Source organism: Chiloscyllium plagiosum, chromosome 19 (genome assembly GCF_004010195.1).
Source record: "Chiloscyllium plagiosum isolate BGI_BamShark_2017 chromosome 19, ASM401019v2, whole genome shotgun sequence".
Taxonomy (NCBI): Eukaryota; Metazoa; Chordata; class Chondrichthyes; order Orectolobiformes; family Hemiscylliidae; genus Chiloscyllium; species Chiloscyllium plagiosum.
In genome coordinates this window covers 59,820,206-59,840,252 of record NC_057728.1, presented here as the reverse complement: position 1 = coordinate 59,840,252, position 20,047 = coordinate 59,820,206, and the positions used below count along the sequence as shown (strand labels likewise).

At 40.7% G+C, this 20,047-nt stretch overlaps 1 protein-coding gene and 1 non-coding gene across 2 annotated transcripts in view; both read right to left on the bottom strand.

The window, feature by feature from the left end:
• The window catches only part of lrig3 (leucine-rich repeats and immunoglobulin-like domains 3), a 62,499-nt gene that overhangs the window by 16,859 nt on the left and 25,593 nt on the right, over positions 1 to 20,047 (bottom strand). Inside the window, exons 4-6 of the mRNA XM_043708660.1 lie at positions 1,568 to 1,696; positions 489 to 632; positions 176 to 319 (exon numbers count right to left, since the gene is read on the bottom strand). Coding sequence (XP_043564595.1) covers positions 176 to 319; positions 489 to 632; positions 1,568 to 1,696 — 417 coding nt within the window. The remainder of the gene's footprint in view (positions 1 to 175; positions 320 to 488; positions 633 to 1,567; positions 1,697 to 20,047) is intronic.
• On the bottom strand, positions 13,575 to 13,678 carry LOC122559866. Its single transcript, XR_006314578.1, has one exon. It is a non-coding gene; the product is annotated as a U6 spliceosomal RNA (small nuclear RNA).

The window sequence follows — 20,047 nt, the reverse complement described above, 5'->3', positions numbered from 1 at the left end:
AAGTACTTTGTGTAAAAAAAAATTCTAGGTGAAGATTCAAATGAAGTAATTTCATAACATGCAAACATATGAATAAAAAGTCTTTTACAGCATCTAAGATTCGAAATGAATTCTATTTTGGCCTTATGAATCGTTCATATGAAAACCATACTAAGTAATTAAAAGCAGTTCTCACAAAGTCTCGATGTTACTCAGTCCCCAGAAAGCTCCATCCATGAGTTTACTAATGCCATTTCGTTGTAACTTCAGAGATTTCAAAGCACTAAGTCCTTGAAATGTAAGACCATCCACTTTTTTAATTTTATTGCGGCTAAGTTCCCTGCAACAACATAAAAACACAAGTCTGGAATGGCAAAGCAACAGATTTTTCCACTTTAAATATAAATGAATAACTAGTAAAGTGAACATTTAAACCCGAAATTCAGATAAAACACAACTTAAACTCGCAAGTGCTTTTTCAAATTTTGAAATGAAATAAATGAACTTACAACTGCTGAAGATGGGACAGCTTAAACATCTTTGAAGGAATAGCTGAAATTTTGTTCCGGTTTAGCTTTAGGATTTGTAGTGTGTTGGAAAGATTGTCAAAGCAACCAGGATCCAAAGAAGTTATTTTGTTATTGTTGATGTACCTAAACAATAATGCTCACAATTAGGAAATCTTATGTAATGCTACACCATCTGCAGAAGTGTCCAGCGAACAAATAAAGTTTAATTTCTCAGCAAGTCAGTAATATTGCCTCCAATCCCTGCCCAGAATCTTTAGAAGTACACAAAAGACATAACATTCATGAGATGCTCATCAGGAAAATCTTTGTTTCAATCCCTAGACTATTTTAGATTAACCAATTACTTCTCTGGTGACAGCCAGGCTACAAGAGCTGACCTGGATGCGTTATCAGCCAGTGGCTTCACCCCAAATTACCTCACATCAAGTGAGCCCGAGGAGAATGAGTAGCTTGAGCTCAGGTGCACCTACCCCAAATCAAATTGCTTGCCAACACTTGACTAACCTTGGACATGAAAAATTAACATTCAGACAAGGAAGCAAGCACTGTGAACGAGCACCTGAAACAAAGCCAGCATAAACTGCCCTCAAAAATGAAGAGAAAAATTTCAGTCATTTGGTTGTACAGAATTTTAGCATTGCTGAGACATTTTGTCCAAGTTTTTCTGTCCTTACAAAAGGCTCCTAATTTCTCCTTCATTGGTTTGAAGTCCATTTGTTCTAATTATACTTCTGAAGAAACTAGGGACTTTGATCCATATCAAATGTATAAAATAGATCCAAGAGACCACTGAGCTACTTATAATTGTTATCTCTAGTGCAATATAGGAAGAAACCTTGAGAGAACTCTTCCTAGGAAGATTTACTGCATTCAGTAGAATTTACATGGTGAAAGGCAGCCCTGTAAAATAAGATCCTATATTTTGAACAAGATTAGATTGAAAAGGTCTGCTTAATAATCAGTTTCCTCTCCTCATTCTGAAGCTCTACCCATCTACTAAAACACAATTCTTTTACCACAACTAGCACAAAATGTAAGAAGTTAGGCCACACACTTACAGACACCGAAGTTGCAGAGGTGGAAATGTTTTCAATTCCGAAATGTGATTGTTACTGAGATCCAGTGTTTCCAAAGACCGGAATGGTGTCAGTTGCTCAGATCTTACCTCAACAATTTTGTTATAAGACCTGTGGCAAAAATGAGATTTGATGAACAAAAACTAAAAGGTGCAAGCTCTTGGATTCAAGTACATAGTTATAAATTTAGCCTTAGTATTAAAAAAAAGCCAAGTAGAACTGTAGCAAAAGTACTCTTACCACTTTTCTGACAAAAGAGTGGTGCAACAAAATAGCACATTATACTTTTAGACAAGAAATGATGAAATAATCCAACTGGATGTGTATTCCGAGAAAACCAATTTCTTCTTAGAGATAATGTAGCAGCACAAATTCAGAACAAAGAGATTGCAGCAGTGAAAATGTTAGTAAATTATTTGTGAAATTTTCTTTTCTACCAATTTGCAGTTCTGTATGTTGGAGGAGAGCTAACTTCTGAATCCAAATGGATCATAATTGTTGACTGTACAATTTGATTATTTATGAGCCAGTTTCAATAGGTGCTGCATTCAACTAACTTTTATTGCTGCCTTGTTTTAGTAAATGCCCAAATGATAGAGTCATGGGTGATCATGAAAGGGGCTCATTAGAAAGCTCCACAAGCTTTCCACAACTTACAATTTACAGTATCTAAACACTTTTAAAACATGCATAAACAATTTATGGATGCTTACTTGTAAACTGATTTATTTAAGGGTGTGTGTTTATTTAATATAAGCAAAGTGCAACAAACAACTTGTTGCTCACACTCCATACACCCTCGATTACAGCTGAAACTTAACAACCACTTTTAATTCAGTTCTACTGGCATGAATGTTATTTCTATGAAGTAATAGTTCACACAAAGTACATACATAATTTCAGTTAATGATATATTAAACAAAATTCTGACATGCTAACATGCTAAAACTGTGACTTTAAAGCATTTGTTTTAACTTAATACAAGCAGTCAAGGTCAAGAATATTGACTTCCCATGTTCTAAACAGAACCCATCTACCTATCTCCTCTAATCCACTGATTGCAATTGGGATTGGTTAATTATTTAGTATTTGCACTGAAGGATGAGACACTGACCTTTATACTAAAATAATGCAGGTTACACTAATAGGCCAACACACAAGAAAGTTTGGTGGAGGTTTGAGAAGTGACAGTGGAGGAGTTAAGTGCAGGAAACAACAATACAATCCAAGAAACAGAGATCCTTCCACTTGATGGCTTCAGGAATTAGAATCATAGAGAAGTTCAGCACAGAAACAGACCCTTTGGTCCAACTTGTCCATGCCGACCAGATATCCTAACCTAATCTAGTCCCATTTGCCAGCACTTGGCTCATATCCCACTAAACCCATCCTATGTACATACCCATCCAGATGCCTTTTAAATGTTGAAATTGTACCAGCCTCCACCACTTCCTCTGGCAGCTCATTTCACACATGCACCACCCTATCTGTGAAAAAGTTGCCCCTCAGGTTTCTTTTATATCTTTCCTCTCTCACCTTAAATGTATGCCCTCTAGTTCTGGACTCCCCAACCCCAGGGAAAAGACTTTGTTTCTTTATCCTATTCATGTACCTCATGATTTTATAAACCTCTATAAAGGTCACCCCTCAGCCTCCGATGCTCCAGGGAAAACAGCCCCCGCCAATTCAATCTCTCCCTATAGGTCAAATCCTCCAACCCTGGCAACATCCTTGTAAATCTTTTCCGAACCCTTTCAAGGTCCACAACATCCCTCCAATAGGAAGGAGACCAGAATTGCACACAATATTCCAAAAGTGGCTTAGCCAATGTCCCGCAATATGACCTCCCAACTCCAATGCTCTGATCAATAAAGGAAAGCATACCAAATGCCTTCTTTATTATCCTACCTACCTGTGACTCTACTATCAAGGAGCTATGAATCTGCATTCCAAGCTCTCTTTGTTCAGCAACACTCCCTAGGACCTTACCATTAAGTGTATAAGTCCTTCTCTGATATGCTTTTCCAAAATGCAGCATCTCACATTTGTCTAAATTAAACTCCATCTGCTACTCCTCAGTCCATTGGCCCATCTGATCAAGATCTCCCTGTACTTTGAGGTAACCTTCGTCACTGTCCATGACACCTCCAATTTTGGTGTCATCTGTAAGCTTACTAACTACGCCTCTTATGCTCACATCTAAATCATTTATGGACCCAGCACTGATCCTTGTGGCACTCCACTGGTCACAGGCCTACAATTTGAAAAGCAACTCTCCACCACCACCTTCTGTCTTCTACCTTTGAGCCAGTTCTGTATCCAAATGGCGAGTTCTCCCTGTATTCCAGGAGATCGAACCTTGCTAACCAGTCTCCCATGGGGAACCTTGTCGAATGCCTTACTGAAGTCCATATAGATCACATCCATCGTTCTGCCCTCATCAATCCTCTTTGTTACTTCTTCAAAAAACTCAGTCAAGTTTGTGAGACATGATTTCCCACGCACAAAGCCATGCTGACTATCCCTAATCAGTCCTTGCCTTTCCAAATGTGTGTACATCCTGTCCCTCAGGATTCCCTCCGACAACATGTCCACCACTGATGTCAGGTTCACTGGTCTATAGTTCCCTGGCTTGTCCTTACCACCTTTCTTAAATAGTGGCACCACATTAATCAACCTCCAGTCTTCTGGCACCTCACCTGTGACTATCAATGACACAAATATCTCAGCAAGAGGCCCAGCAATCATTTCCCTAGCTTCCCAGAGTTCTAGGGTACACCTGATCAGGTCCTGAAACACACAAAACTGAATGAATCTTCAAGACATCCAGCACCACCTCCTCTGTAATATGGACATTATTTTCAAGATGTCACCATCTATTTCCCCACATTCTACATCTTCATGTCCTTCTCCACAGTAAACACTGATGCAAAATACTCATTTAGTATCTTCCCCATCTCCTGTGGCTCCACACACAGACTACCTTGCTGATCTTTGAGGGGCCCTATTCTCTCCCTCATTACGCTTTTGTCCTTAATGTATTTACAAAATCCCTTTGGATACTCATTAACCCTACTCACCAAAGCTATCTCATGCCCCCTTTTTGCCCTCTTGATTTCCCTCTTAAGTATACTCCAATTGATCTTCTAAGGATTCTCTCGATCTCTCCTGACTATATCTGACATATGCTTTCTTCTTTTTCTTAACCAAAACCACAATTTCTCTCGCCGTCCAGCATTCCCTACACCTACCAACCTTTCCTTTCACCCCAACAGGAATATCCTGACTCTGGATGCTTGTTATCTAATTTTTGAAGGTTTCCCATTTTCCAGCTGTCCCTTTACTTGTCAACATCTGCCCCCAATCAACTTTTGAAAGTTCTTGCCTAATAGCCTCAAAATTAGCCTCCCTCCAATTGAGAACTTCAATTTTTAGATCCTGTTTATCCTTTTCCACCACTATATTAAAACTAATAAAATTATGGTCACTGGCCCCAAAATGCTCCCCAACTGACAGCTCAGTCATCTGCCCTGCCTTATTTCCCAAGAATAGGTCAAGTTTTGCACCTTCACTAGTAGGAACATCCACATACTGACTCAGAAAACTTTCTTGTACACTCTGAACAAATTCCTCTCCATCTAAACCCTTAACGCTATGGCAGTCCCAGTCTATGTTTGGAAAGTTATAATCCTCTACTAGAACCACCCTAATATTCTTATAGGTAACTGAAATCTACTTACAAACTTGTTTCTCAATTTCCCACCGACTATTAGGGGGTCTATAATACAATCACAATATGATCATCCCTTTCTTATTTCTCAGTTCCATCAAATAACCTCCCCGAATGTATTCCCAGGAATATCCTCCCCAAGTACAGCAGTAATGCTGTCCCTTATCAAAACATATCACTTCCCCCTCCTCTCTTGCCTCCCTTTCTATCCTTCCGATAGCATTTACATCCTGGAACATTAAGCTGCCAGTACTGCCAGTGCTGTCCATCCCTGAGCCATGTTTCTGTAATTGCTATGATATTCCAGTCCCATGTTCCCAACCGTGCCCTGAGTTCATCTGCCTTCCGTTAGACCTCTTGCATTGAAGTAAATACAGTTCTATTTGCCAGTCCTCCTTGTTCTCTGCTTTGTTCCTTCCTGCCCTGACTGTTTGACTCACTCCTTTTACCAACTGTACCAGTTGCGAATTGATCTCTTTCCTCACTTTTTGCCTGGGTCCTACCTCCCCCCCTAACCATACAAGTTTAAATCCTCCCAAGCACCTCTAGCAAATCTCCCTGCCAGTATATTAGTTCCCTTCTAATTCAGCTGCAATCCATCCTTCTTGTACAGATCACTTCTACCCCAAATGTTAACCATTCTCCCATACACCAGCTCCTCAGCCACACATTCATCTGCTCTATCCTCCTATTCCTACCCTCACTAGCTCAAAGCACCAAGGAGTAATCCTGATATGACTTACCGAAAGGACCTCCTTTTTAAATTCCTGCACAACTTTCTATATTTTCCCTTCAGAATCTCATCCCTTTCCCTTCCTATGTCGTTGGTTCCAATGTGTACAACGACCTTCTGGTGGTCCCTCTCTCCTTTGAGAACATTCTGCAACCTCTGAGACATCCTTGATCCTGGTGCCAGGGAGGCAACACACCATTCTGATTTTTCGCTGCTGGCTGCAGAAACATGTCTGTGTTTCTGACTAGAAAGTCTCCATCACAATCGATCACTCGAAACCAGACATTCCCCTCATTACATTAGAGTCTGTTTCGATACCAGAAACTTAGCTGTTCGTGCTACATTCCCCCGAGAGTCCATCACCCCCGACATTTTCCAAAACAGCATACTTGTTTGAAATGGGGATAGCCACAGAAGAGTCCTGCACTATCTGCCTACCTCTCTGACCTTCCCTGGAGATAACCCATTTTCCTAACTGTATCTGCAGCTTTTCTCCCTTCCTGTAATTGCTATCTATCACACCCTATCTCTTGTAAATTCCTCATTGCCTCTATTTGCCGCTCCAACTGATTCATTCGATCTGATAGGATTTGAAACCAAACACACTTCCTGCAGACATAATCCTCAGTAACAACAGAAACTCTCCCTAAACTCCCACATTCAACAAGAGCATATCACTCTATTAAAGGCCATCTTTGCTACTTCACAATCTACAGACCCAGAAAATAGCATCACGTGGTGGTGTATGAATGAATATGAACTTGAAAACTTCCAGCCTCAGCAACTGGTCTAATTTGGGTATGTGAAGTATTGAAGCTTCAGTGTTCTTGGGTGGGGATGACAGGGGGCAAAACATTAGCAATCTTTTGGTCACTGGTTCCACTACAAACAACTATGTGACTAGGTCAGCCTAGCTCTTAATGATCTTCCGAGCGGAACAGATGTAAAACTTGCCCCCCACTCCTCCTTCTCTGTCCAAGGCCCCAGAAGATCTTTTCACATCCGACAAATTTTGCTGCACATCCATCCATCTCATCTACTGTGTCTGTTGCTCTCGATTTAGTCTCTTCCACACTGGGGAGACAGGATGCCAACTCGCGTTTCATGGAATATCTCTGGGACACATGCACCAAACAACCCCACCATCCTGTGGCCAACCACTTCAACTCTCCCTCCCACTCCACCAAGGACATGCAAGTCCTGGGCCTCCTCCACCGCCAAGTCCATGCCTGGCAGAAGCATGTTCCATCTTCCGCCTCGGGACCCTTCAACAATACGTCATCAACATAGACTTCATTACTTTCCAAATCTCCCCTCCCCTCATCCCAGATCCAACCCTCCAATCGGCACCACCCTCTTGACTTGTTCTACCTGTCCATCTATTGTCATCCCGTTTCCCCCTCTCAGTCGAAACAAAATGCTCAGAGACAGTGCGTCTTTCCTCCTTCATCTTTATTCTGGGCCCTGAAAGGACACAGAACGGTCCCCCAAACGCACAGAAACACAAGTTCACAGTCTTCTCTGGAACAGCAGTTTCTCAATGAATTATATGGTCATTTCACAGGGAGGAGCATCCAGATAAGGCCACATACATATTGATTGGGTGACCATTACAATCAGAGTGTGTCAATAGCAAAGATTAAGCCATCTGCTGTCACACAATGAATAACTGGCTTCACATAATGAAAACTGGCTTCAACATAATGAAAACTGGCTTTAACATAATGAATATGTTTTACCTTGTTAAACTGACCTCACATACTGAATGCTTCCAATACTATTAAATGGTTCTACATAATGAATGCTTTTCCACCTTGTTAGGCCACTACCCTTGCCTCCAGCACACCATTGTTAACTGCAAGTTCTTATCTGATCCAAGTCATGCTCAGCTGAACCTCTTTCACAAAACCTCTTCCTTGCCTGCTTATACCCTATACATATTCTCACATCTTCCTTCCCACCTATCCACTCCACCCTCCCCACCGACCTATCACAAATCACCCCCACCTGCATTTTCCTATTGCTTTCCCAATCTTCCCAAGCCCCACTCCCATCTTCCTTTTTATCTTTCAGCTCCCCCCCTCCCACAGTCCTGATTGACGTCCTTATGCCCAAAATGTTGACTCTCCTGCTCCTCAAATGCTGCCTGATCTGCTGTGCTTTTCCAGGGCAACACATTTCGACTGACTGTCCAGCATCTGCAGTTCACTTTCTCCTATTTATTGTACATAGTCACTTGTGAACAGCCATTATTACCATCCACAAAACTGGTACACAAGTTGCAACTTATCAGAGAAGCGGGCAACAAAATCATAGAAAGCCAAGGGCGTTTAAATGACAAATCTATCTCTACAAAGGGAGTGAAACTGAATAACATTTCTCTATTTCAGTTTGCTCCAATCGTCCATTCCTACACCCCACCCTATTCATTATACGCTGCAAATTCATAATTTTAAAATATTAGTCTAATTGATTCATTACTGTCACATGTCCCAAGATATAGTGAAGTGTTCCTTTGTGTGCTGTATGGGCAGATCATATCGTATAAAGTGCATCAGATTAGCAAAACAAAGTGCAAAATATTGTGTTTCAGCTGCAGAGAAAATGCAGAGAGAGATTTCAGAATTAACATTTGCAAGGTCTGATCAAAAGTCTGATAACAATGGGTAAGAAGCTGTTCTCGAATCTGCTCATACACTTATTCAAACATTTCTCTCTTCTGCCCGATGGAAAAGGGTTGAAGAGAGTATAATCAGGATGGGAGGGGTCTATCATTAAGTCAGATGCTTTCCCAAGGCAGAAGGAAGTAGAGATGGAGTCAATGGATTAGCGTGATGGACTGGGCTGCGTTCACGACTCTGTAGTTTCTTGCAGTATTGGGAAGAGCAGTTGCCATACCATGCTGTCGTGCATTGGGATAGAATGCTGTCTAAGGTGCATCTACAAAATTTGCTAAGTCTTTGTGGACATACCCAATTTCCTTAGCCTCCTGGGGAAGTGGATATGATATTGCCGTGCTTTCTCGCGTCGACGTGGGTATACTGGGACAGGTTGTTGGTGATCATCACTCCCAGGAATTTGATCATCTCAGATTGTATGGCACAATCAGATGTAGCAACAGTGAGCTGCGTTTGTCATTTAAAGCTTCAATTATATCCATTTCTACCACCTTTTCAGATAGTGAATTCTAGATTTTAAGAACCCTTGCAGTATTTTAAATCTATGATCTTTGGTTAACAACCCACTTGCCGTCAGAAACAGAGCAAGATAAAAAGAACCGTTCAGAATTTTCTCTCAACTTCCCATTTTTGCTCAGAGAACAATCTTAGCTTCTCCAATCTCTACAAGTCCCTACTCCTGATAAATATCCTCTACACATTTGTTAAGACCTAAGTGTGGTACCAAGTATGATGCAGAATACTGCAGTTGAGGCATAAACAGAGACTTTCAAATAGCATAATTTGAGTACAATATACCCATCTACAAAGCCAAGCACTTTAGCTACCTTATTAAAATGTATCCTGCCACTTTCAAAGATTTGTGAATTTACATGCCAGGTCTCTCAACTCTTACATCATCTTCAAGATAGTATAATTTATATTACATTAACTCTCCATGCTGTTCCTCATAATGTGCATCGTTATCCACATTAAACCACATACTGGCCATTTCACCAGACTGTGCTCATATAGCTGAAGTCTGCTATTAGTATGACCCCTATTTACGTCATCAAGTTTTGCAATGCCTGCAATCTTCAAACCCAAACTCAAGTGTAAGCCATTCACATACAGGAAAACAAAAATCAGTCATGATATTTGGGGATTTCTACATTATACCTCTCCTCTATGTCTAGACTCCTACAGCCTGGATAATTACTGAGAGTTCCTACACACACTTCTGCAGTTGAATATATCAGTCATTGGTACTCTTATGTGCCTCTTCAAAGTCCATATATTCAGCATTCACCACATTATTTTTATCACTGTTGTCACTACAAAAATGTAGAATGAAGTTTAGTCAGCCACAAATGCCCATTAATCTCTTGTATTAATCCTTGCTTCTTTGATTCTCAGTGCGACTGATAAGAAGAGTCTGCTGACAGTAGCAATTTATTTGAATGGACTTATAATAATGATGCCACATCCCAACCGAGCATAATTTTATAAATAACGCAGTGCTTCATAATACTGTGATATAATCACACTGCAAATGCCAAACAGTCAACTTTTCCAAGAACACTTGCTGCTTGAAAGATTCAATGCCTGATTTATGGATGTCAGCACTACCTAGTGAATTTGAAACAGCAGAACATGGTGTGCTATGCCATTCAAGTTAAAAATATAACAGAGGCGGTACATCGCAGAAACAATATGCTCAGTTCTCATGCCATAATGCAAACCTAAACGCACAAATATACAATCTCAAAAGGGACATGGGTTACTTCTTTCAATAGGTTTATGATATATGTCATGCAATATGCAAGACTATATTAAAAATAGGAACCTATCTCAACATAACCTGTTTTCTGTATTTAGTATGAGCTCATCCTACTACTATTTTTCATTTTTCATGATTATCACTCCCTTGCTCGAGGTCACAATGCTACTGCTGGTCTCACACTAAAAACTGAGGTTGATACACAAACGTAACAATCATCAATAATCAAATCTCCGGGGAATGAGACCAACACAAAATAGTGATACGTGACTGAAAAGTCTACTACGGTCCACGTTATCCAATAAATTAAGTATCATATCATCTTTTATTTCTCTGCAAAAACTCTATTTTGCCAGTTCCTGAACTTGTCAAGTCACCCCACAGTAAACCCTTCAGAGTCAATTCTATACACACACCAGCTTGTGTGTCAAGTATGGAAATCAAAATGTTGTTTCACAACGAGCTTTTAAAAGCCTAGATGAGCTTGAAAAAGGGGTTTAGAAATTTTAGACAAGACAGCTTATGTCCAGAAATAAGGGAGATTCATATTTATGCAACGGAAATAGGTAAACTAATTGAATTCAGGAAAATTTGTATACTGAAGAGTCACAATGACAAAATGGCAACGATGCATCAAAAACTTTAGCACCTAAAGCAAAAAGGGTTCTGTTACTAGCCAACAGCTACCTAAATACAATGTAGATTCACAGGTACAGAGCAAGGCAACCATGAATCTACATTGTAGCTAGGTAGCTATTGATTGATCAGATGTGGAGTTTGCTTACGTTTTAACAAGTGTAAACAACTTCAGTTCAAAACTTCTTGGTTATGAATTTGCGATAGTAATCAGAAGAATTATTTCTCACAGAGTATAAAAATGACGCAAGTTGAGAAAAACTAAGAGATCGGATATGACTTCAACTAACAATAGGTGGGCTGTGTCCAATGTTCTTGTTTTATTTCAGGCTCCTAAGATCTTTTAGGATTCAATTAAACAACACAAGTATAAAAATTCATTCACGTTGTTCATTACTGATCATTTCAAACAGCCGAAAAACATACCACAAACTGCATTATCAAAACTTCAATGTGAGCATCACATGTTGCAATTCTCTGGTTGTTGGGAATGGAATAATTAAGAGTATTTCACAAATCAAACCGAAGACTTTCCAGGGTTTAATGACTAAACTGCTCATGAGCAACTGTGGAAGTTCTTCTTTCTTCAGTTTATTCAAAACCATAAAGTCAGAGCTGTATAGCACAAACAGACCCTTTGGCCCAACTCCTCCATACCCATCAGATATCCTAAATTAATCTAGTCCCATTTGCAAGCATTTGGTCCATATACCCATCCAGATATCTTGCCTTTTAAATGCTGTGATTCCCCCACTTCCTCTCACAACTCATTCGATACACACACACCACCCGCTGCTTCAAAAGGTTGCCGCTCAGGTCCTTTTTAAATCTTTCCTCTCTCATCTTAAACCAATGCCTTCTAGATTTGGATTCTCCACCCCGGGGAAGACAACCCTGCCTGAGCACCTTATCTATGCCCTTCATGAATTTATAGATCTCTACAATGGTCACCACCCCCCCCCCCCCCCCCCCCCCGCACCCCCAAAATACTCCAGGGAAAATAGTCCCAGTCTATTCAGCCTCTCCCTATAGCTCAAACTGACTTAGCAGTTCCAATACAACTCAATACATTTTACTTCACTTTTTAAAAATTTACAGCAATAAAATGTATCCATACATAGGTGACAAACCCAGTAAATCTTGCATTTTGGCCGAAGATCAAGCATTATACCAACATGAACAGGAGCAGAGAAAAGGCCATTCAGCCAGTTGATTTGCTGACTTTCTACCACAATACCATTTTCTTGCACCATTCCTGTTTCCTGTGATGTTTACAATATGCAAACATCTGTCAATCCCGGTCTTGAACATTCTCAATGACTAAGCTCCAGAGTTCCCTGGAGCAGAGAATAAAAAAGATTCACTGAATTCCCCATCTTTTACCAAAAAAATTGCACTACTCTGGGTTCTCTACTTTTTGTCATTTACATAAATGATTTGGATGTGAGCATAAGAGGTACAGTTAGTAAGTTTGCAGATGACACCAAAATTGGAGGTGTCGTGGACAGCGAAGAGGGTGACGTCAGATTACGAAAGGATTTGGATCAGATGGGCCAATGGGCTGAGAAGTGGCAGATGGAGTTTAATTCAGATAAATGCGAGGTGCTGCATTTTGGGAAAGCAAATCTTAGCAGGACTTATACACTTAATGGTAAGGTCCTAGAGAGTGTTGCTGAACAAAGAGACCTTGGAGTGCAGGTTCATAGCTCCTTGAAAGTGGAGTCGCAGGTAGATAGGATAGTGAAGGCGGCGTTTGGTATGCTTTCCTTTATTGGTCAGAGCATTGAGTATAGGAGTTGGGAGGTCATGTTGCGGCTGTACAGGACATTGGTTAGGCCACAGTTGGAATATTGCTTGTAATTTTGGTCTCCTTCCTATCGGAAAGATGTTGTGAAACTTGAAAGGGTTCAGATAAGATTTACAAGGATGTTGCCAGGGTTGGAGGATTTGAGCTATAGGGAGAGGCTGAACAGGCTGGGGCTGTTTTCCCTGGAGCAATAGAGGCTGAGGGGTGACCTTACAGAGGTTTACAAAATTATGAAGGGCATGGATTGGATAAATACACAAAGTCTTTGCTCTGGGGTTGGTGAGTCCAGAACTAGGGTGAGAGGGGAAAGATATAAAAGAGACCTAAGGGGCAACGTTTTCACGCAGAGGGTGGTACGTGTACGGAATGAGCTGCCAGAGGATGTGGTGGAGGCTGGTACAATTGCAACATTTAAGAGGCATTTGGATGGGTATATGAATAGGAAGGGTTTGGAGGGATATGGGCCAGGTGCTGGCAGGTGGGACTCGATTGGGTTGGAATATCTGGTCGGCATGGACGGGTTGGACTGAAGGGTCTGTTTCCATGTTATACATCTCTATGACTCTATTGTTACCACATACATCTCTATGACTCTATTGTTCAAGTAGGTAGTGACAAGTACACTAGTAAACCTCTGCTCAGTTGTTTCTTTTTAAAACGTTTCATGGATTTGTGTGTCATCCTTGCACAGGGGCCATGCCAATCTTCTCTGTAGTGCTCCAAATTGAGAATGCATGCTGCTTAAACCCTTTCCTCGAGGAAACAAAGCCCCATTGCAATGAGCCCTGTTAAGTCTGTGAAGGTCATTCTGTAACTAGGAGCCAATCTTCCAAACGTTTTTGCATCTTGGAAATGCCACTCCAAAACAACTCAATCTCACTCCCACTTCAATTCTTCAAAAGCCTTCTAGAAAATGAATGATTAAATGCCTTCAATTTTCCTTTTACATCTTGCTATTTATCTTTTTACATTATCCCAGAAATCCCTCAAGTCCCACTGTACCTAAAAATCCATAGCTCTGTTTTAAATGGAATGACCACCAGGAGTCTACTGTTCCCTCAGCTACAGAATTACTAAAATTCTAAAGGGCAGGTCAGAGCCTACGAATTATGTGGTCACTCACTCACCTTCCATCTATAAGATATGAGTGAGGTGTGAGGGGGAATGCTTTACACTTGACTGGATCACTTTAGCTCCAATAACATACAAGAAGTTTGACACTATCCAGGACAAAGCAGTCAGTTTTATCGTTTCCTAATCTTCAAGTTTCAACATTCACTACTTCCACTACTAACAAACAAAGTGTCAGCAGTGAGTACCATCTACAAGATGCATTGCAGCAACTCACCCAGGCTCCAAGAGCCCTTTCCTAATCCACCAGCTGACTTACCTAAAAGGAAAAGGGCACACATCATCCTGACTTGGAACAATATTGTTATTCCTTCTCTGCTATTGGGTCAGAATTCTTGAGTTCACTTGCTAATGGAACTGTGGAGGCATCCTTATAAATGCAAAGGTTCAAGTAGGGATGGGCACTAAATGCTGGCCCGGTAGCAACGCCAAGAAAGCAATAAAATACAGGGTCATAACAGTAATGTGTAAAGAAACTTGTTCCATCGATTCTAAATGGCCAACACCTTATTTTCAGGCAAGACGCAAGGTGAAAGGACAATTGTTCACAAAAAGGACTGTATAAGAATCAAAATGACATATCAGCACTACTGTTACTCAGCTACTTAAGACAGACATGTGTCAACAAAGCACCACATCCAACAAACAACTCTGAGAATACAACATCAAAAGAACTATGGTTGCTGTAAATCAGAAACAAAAACAAAAATTTCTGGAAAGGTTAAGCAGGTCTGGCAGCATCTGTAGAGAGAAATCAGAGTTAATGTTTCAGGTCGAGTGGGGATGTGTTCTGAGAAACAGTCACTTGACATGAAATGTTAACTTGGATTTCTTTCCACAGATGTTGCCAGACCTGCTCAACTTTTCCAGTAATTGCTGTTTTTGTGTCAAGAATGGACCTTTTTACTAATTTATTCCAGTGGTCTTGAAATGGTAATTGGTTAATTATTCTCAGAGAATTGAAACATATCAACTAAAAGTAGACCAGATACTCAAAACAGAACGTTTGCAAAGAACAAAACCTGAAATTCCAATTTGAATTCGGGTGAAAACCCAACCATTCAAGCCTCAGCCTGCATGCTAGCACACAGAAGGCTTGGGTTTTAGGATTTTTACATTAGAACTGTAAATGGCCCAAAACGTATTTAGTAAAAAGTAGATATTTCTACTTACTTTTAATACGATTGTCTTTATGTGTTGGAATGCTATATATAACCCTGCTGGTGTAGTGTATTTGAAAACACAGGATATGGTAGCGATTATGTTACTGGATTAGTGAGTTATAGGAACGCAGAATTTGGGAGCAGGAGAAAGCTATTCAAGCCTTTCTACTCTGGTCCACTATTCAATAATATCACAGCTCATCTGCTGTCGAACCAACTCCACTTTCCCATTTCCCAACCTGCATAAAACCCCACTACCAAATCCATCAAAAATCTATCCAAATCAGCCTTGATTAAGATTTGGAGATGCCGGTGTTGGACTGGGTGTACAAAGTTAAAAATCACACAACACCAGGTTATAGTCTAACAGGTTTAATTGGAAGCACTAGCTTTTGGAGCGCCGCTCCTTCATCAGGTGGACAATGGTGTTGTGTGATTTTTAGCCTTGATTATATTGAATGACCTGACTTTCATCATTTTCCAAAAAGAAAAGGTCCCATCTTGGTCCTAAAAGCAAGACATCTTACTTTTAAATTGTGCTCCCTAGTTCTAGTATCTTACGAGGGAAAACCTCCTCAGAATCCACCTCAGGTCCCTACAGCATCTTACTCATTTCAGCAAGTTGACTTCCCATTCTTGTAAATGTCAGTGGGCGAGGCTAAACATGTCCAAATCTTTATTTTCCATAAGTTTAGTGCTTCATCCCAAGAATGTAAAACTTCTTTGAACTACATTGAACAAAATTATTTCCTTCTTCAAAAGCAAAATAGCTTCACTAAGACCCTGAACAGCTGCAGTAAGATTTCCCTACCCTGTATTCCATTACCCTTACAGTTCCAATTCTCACCACCATCTCAACAGCCTTGCTAATGATGTCCATACCTTATGAATCAATTGAAAACACACGTTGAAAATACTGGATTCTGATTTGAGATGCTATATGTTTGAACAATTTTTCAACAATAGCAATGGAGGATCATTATTACCTTGCAGTGAAACATTAGCGAGGAGTCTGTAACTTTAATAAAAGGTCAAGGCTAACAACTTTAAAGGCTCAATATTACTGGGCATGCATCCACTGCACCCAGTGTAGTCTCCTCGACATCAGGGAGACAGGACGCCTTCTTGAGGATCGTTTCAGAGAACATCTCGGGAAACACCCGCACCCACCAACCCCATCGCCCCCGTGGCTGAACACTTCAACTCCCCCTCCCACTCAGTCAAGCACATGCAGGTCCTGGGCTTCCTCCACCACCAAACCGTTACCACTTGACGCCTGGAAGAAGAATTCCTCAGGACCCTGCAACCACAGGGGATGAACGTGGACTTCAACAGCTTCCTCATTTCCCCTTCCCCACATTATCCCAATCCCAAGTCTCCAACTCAGCATTTTTACATTAGAACTGTAAATGGCCCAAAACGTATTTAATAAAAAGTAGATGTTTCTACTTACTTTTAATATGATTGTCTTTATATGTTGGAATGCTATATATAACCGGTCCATCACATCCCCCCTCTGGCCTATCACCCCCAACCCCACCCCCTCCCATTTATCTCTCCCATTTACAGCTACATATAATTCCTTGAAAAGGTTATATTTCAGTTACAATTAGAGGAACAAATTTTTAAAACATCGATTATCCTACATTGAAGGTTTCTTTTTAAATTCCTATATCAGAGTTTTAATTTTGGAAGGCGCAAACATTGTGTGTGCACACATTTACTGGATGTTTTCAATCCAACAGTATTTTACTGTGCAATCATATGAAATAAGTGAAAGAAAGTGACAAGGGATGCTAAAGGCATTACAATCACTTGTACATGAAAGAACTACCTGATACTTGGCTCTTCTCATTAGCTTTATATGACCATTATCAAACTCAGAATCCAAAATGAAGAGAGTACTGTAAAAGTAAGTTCAATAAATAATAATTAGTCAGCAGTCAAAAATGGAAGGAACACCCATCTTTGGGGTGGTGAGATGGTGGCTGGGGATGGAAAGCATAGTGAGGACTGAATGGAGCATAGATTTATCTTGCAAGAGATCTATTTAACACAGTTGGAAAGGAATTCCATGTGCTTTGAATTTCAACAGTGAAAATATACAATATCAGATACAGAATTTCACACATTTTAAGTCTGTAAATGATACCTTGAAGAACACCATTCAAACCTGGGCTAATAAGGACACCTAGACCACAACATCATGTGTCATCCTGAAAAACTGAACTGTGACAAAAGGGAGGAGGCAGAACATTTAATTCTGCTATACGGTGACACCATGGATAGCTGGTTCAATTGCAATACTGAGCAACTTTCACAGTATCAACAACTGGTATTGAAAATTAGTCTGAAGCTGTAAATTTCAATTTTCATTTTGAACGCTAATCCTGCTTTCACAGATGAATGATACAACAGATGAAAGCAAGAGCCAAACTGCAATGCAGGCTTATTAGGACAGGCTGAGCATTTGACCGATTACTCCTTCACGGAATGTGGGTGCCGCTGACTTTTATCACTCATTTCTAACCTCCCTTGAAAAGATGACGACAATAAACTATCCTATTGAACTACGGCAGTCCATGTGATGTGGAGACATCCACAGGAAGATGGGGAAGGAAGTTCCAGGACTTTGATTCAGAGACAGGAAGTCTTGATGATGTGTGGTTTGGAAGCAAAATTGTTGGGTTGCTGGTATTCCAATGCATCTCCTGACTCTCTTCCTTCCAGGTGGTCAACATTATGGGTTTGGATGATATTGTCAAAAGGTAACCTGGTGGGGTGCTGCAGTGCATCTTGTATGTTATACACTGCTGTGAATATGCAGCTGTAGAAGGAGTAAATATTTAAGTTTGTAGATGCAAAGGATTTGCTGAGCATCTCAAGTCATGTTGGAGCCGTATCTAGACAGGTACAGCCTACTCAATTACATTCCTCAAGTGTACCTTGTGGACAGTGGACAGGCTTTGAGAATCAGGAGTGAGCTACTCAGACTTTCCAGCCTCTGACCTGTTTTGCAGTGACAGCATTTGAATGGCTGGTCCTCTTCATTTTCTGGACAATGACATCTATAGAATATTGACAATTGGCAATAAGTGATGGCAACACCACTTAACATTAAGGGGAGATGGGTTGGATTCTCTCTTGTTGGAGATAAACATTGCCTGCATTTTCATGGCACTGAATTTCACTTGCCATTTACCAAGTCCAATTTTGGTTGTCCCAGGTCCTGATACACATAGACCACCCCAGTATGCGAGGGGTTAGAAGACCAGACTGAAGGCGGCAATGACAAGTGAATAGCATACTTCTGATCTTATGATGGAAGGAGGATCACTGAAGATGCAGGTGTCATAGGTTGAGCCTATGACAATACCCTGAGGAACGCTTGCTGCAATATCCTGAGGCTAACAAGATTGGCCTCAACTAACACAAAGGAAAAAGCTTGTGATTACTGCTGAGTTCAATTAGTGGAGAATGCTGCCACTTCTACAGGCAGAAGGGCAAAAAACAAACACTATACATTATATGTGTGTACATGTAGTAGTGTCAGTTCATTTACCTTCTATACTTGTGGTGGTGGAGTCTTTTGCCACTTGAAACGATTCAAAGCCAAACTTAACAGAATACTTTCTAGTTTTGTTTTTACATGATTTTCCTACTACTAGAAATATTCAAACTACTCCGTAATTTACCATGAATTTAATCTTATATAGTGCTAAAGTCTCACAGCACAGAAACAGACTATTTGGTCCAACTTGTCCATGTTGATCATGTTTCTTAAAGTGAACTAGACCCATGTGCCTGTTTGGCCCGTATCCTTCTAAACCTTTCCTATACATTTACCTGTCCAAATGTCTTTTAAATGTTGTAATCGTACCTGCCTACACCACCTTCTCTGGCAGCTCATTTATTATATGCACTACCCTCTGCCTGAAACAATTGCCCCTTAGGACCCTTTTAAATCTTTCCCCTCTAGTTTTGGATTCCCCTACCCTAGGCTTGGCTATTCAACTTATCTATGCCTCTCACGATTTTATACACCTCTATAAAAGTCGCCTCAGCTTCCTACAATCCAAGGAATAAAGTCCCAGCCTATCCAGCCTCTCCTGATGACTTAGACCCTTTAGTCTCAGTAACATCCTTGTACATCTTTTTTGCACCCTTTCCAGTGTAACAACATCCTTCCTATACCAGGGTAACCAGAATTTATGCAGTACTCCAAGAGTGGCCCCAGTAATATCTTGTTTACAGTCATAACCTGACATCTGGGCTAATGGTAAGATTCTTGGTAGTGTAGATGAGCAGAGAGATCTCGATGTCCAGGTACATGGATCCTTGAAAGTTGCCACCCAGGTTGACAGGGTTGTTAAGAAGGCATACAGTGTTTTAGCTTTTATTAATAGAGGGATCAAGTTCCGGAACCAGGAGGTTATGCTGCAGCTGTACAAAGCTCTGGTACGGCCACACTTGGAGTATTGTGTACAGTTCTGGTCACCGCATTATAAGAAGGATGTGGAAGCTTTGGAGAGGGTGCAGAGGAGATTTACTAGAATGTTGCCTGGTATGGAGGGAAGGACTTATGAGGAAAGGCTGAGGGACTTGAGGCTGTTTTCATTGGAGAGAAGAAGGTTGAGAGGTGACTTAATAGAGACATATAAGATAATCAGAGGGTTAGATAGGGTGGACAGGGAGAGCCTTTTTCCAAGAATGGTGACAGCGAGCAAGAGGGGGCATAGCTTTAAACTGAGGGGTGATAGATATAGGACAGATGTCAGAGGTAGCTTCTTTACTCCGAGTGTAGTAAGGGTAAGGAATGCTTTGC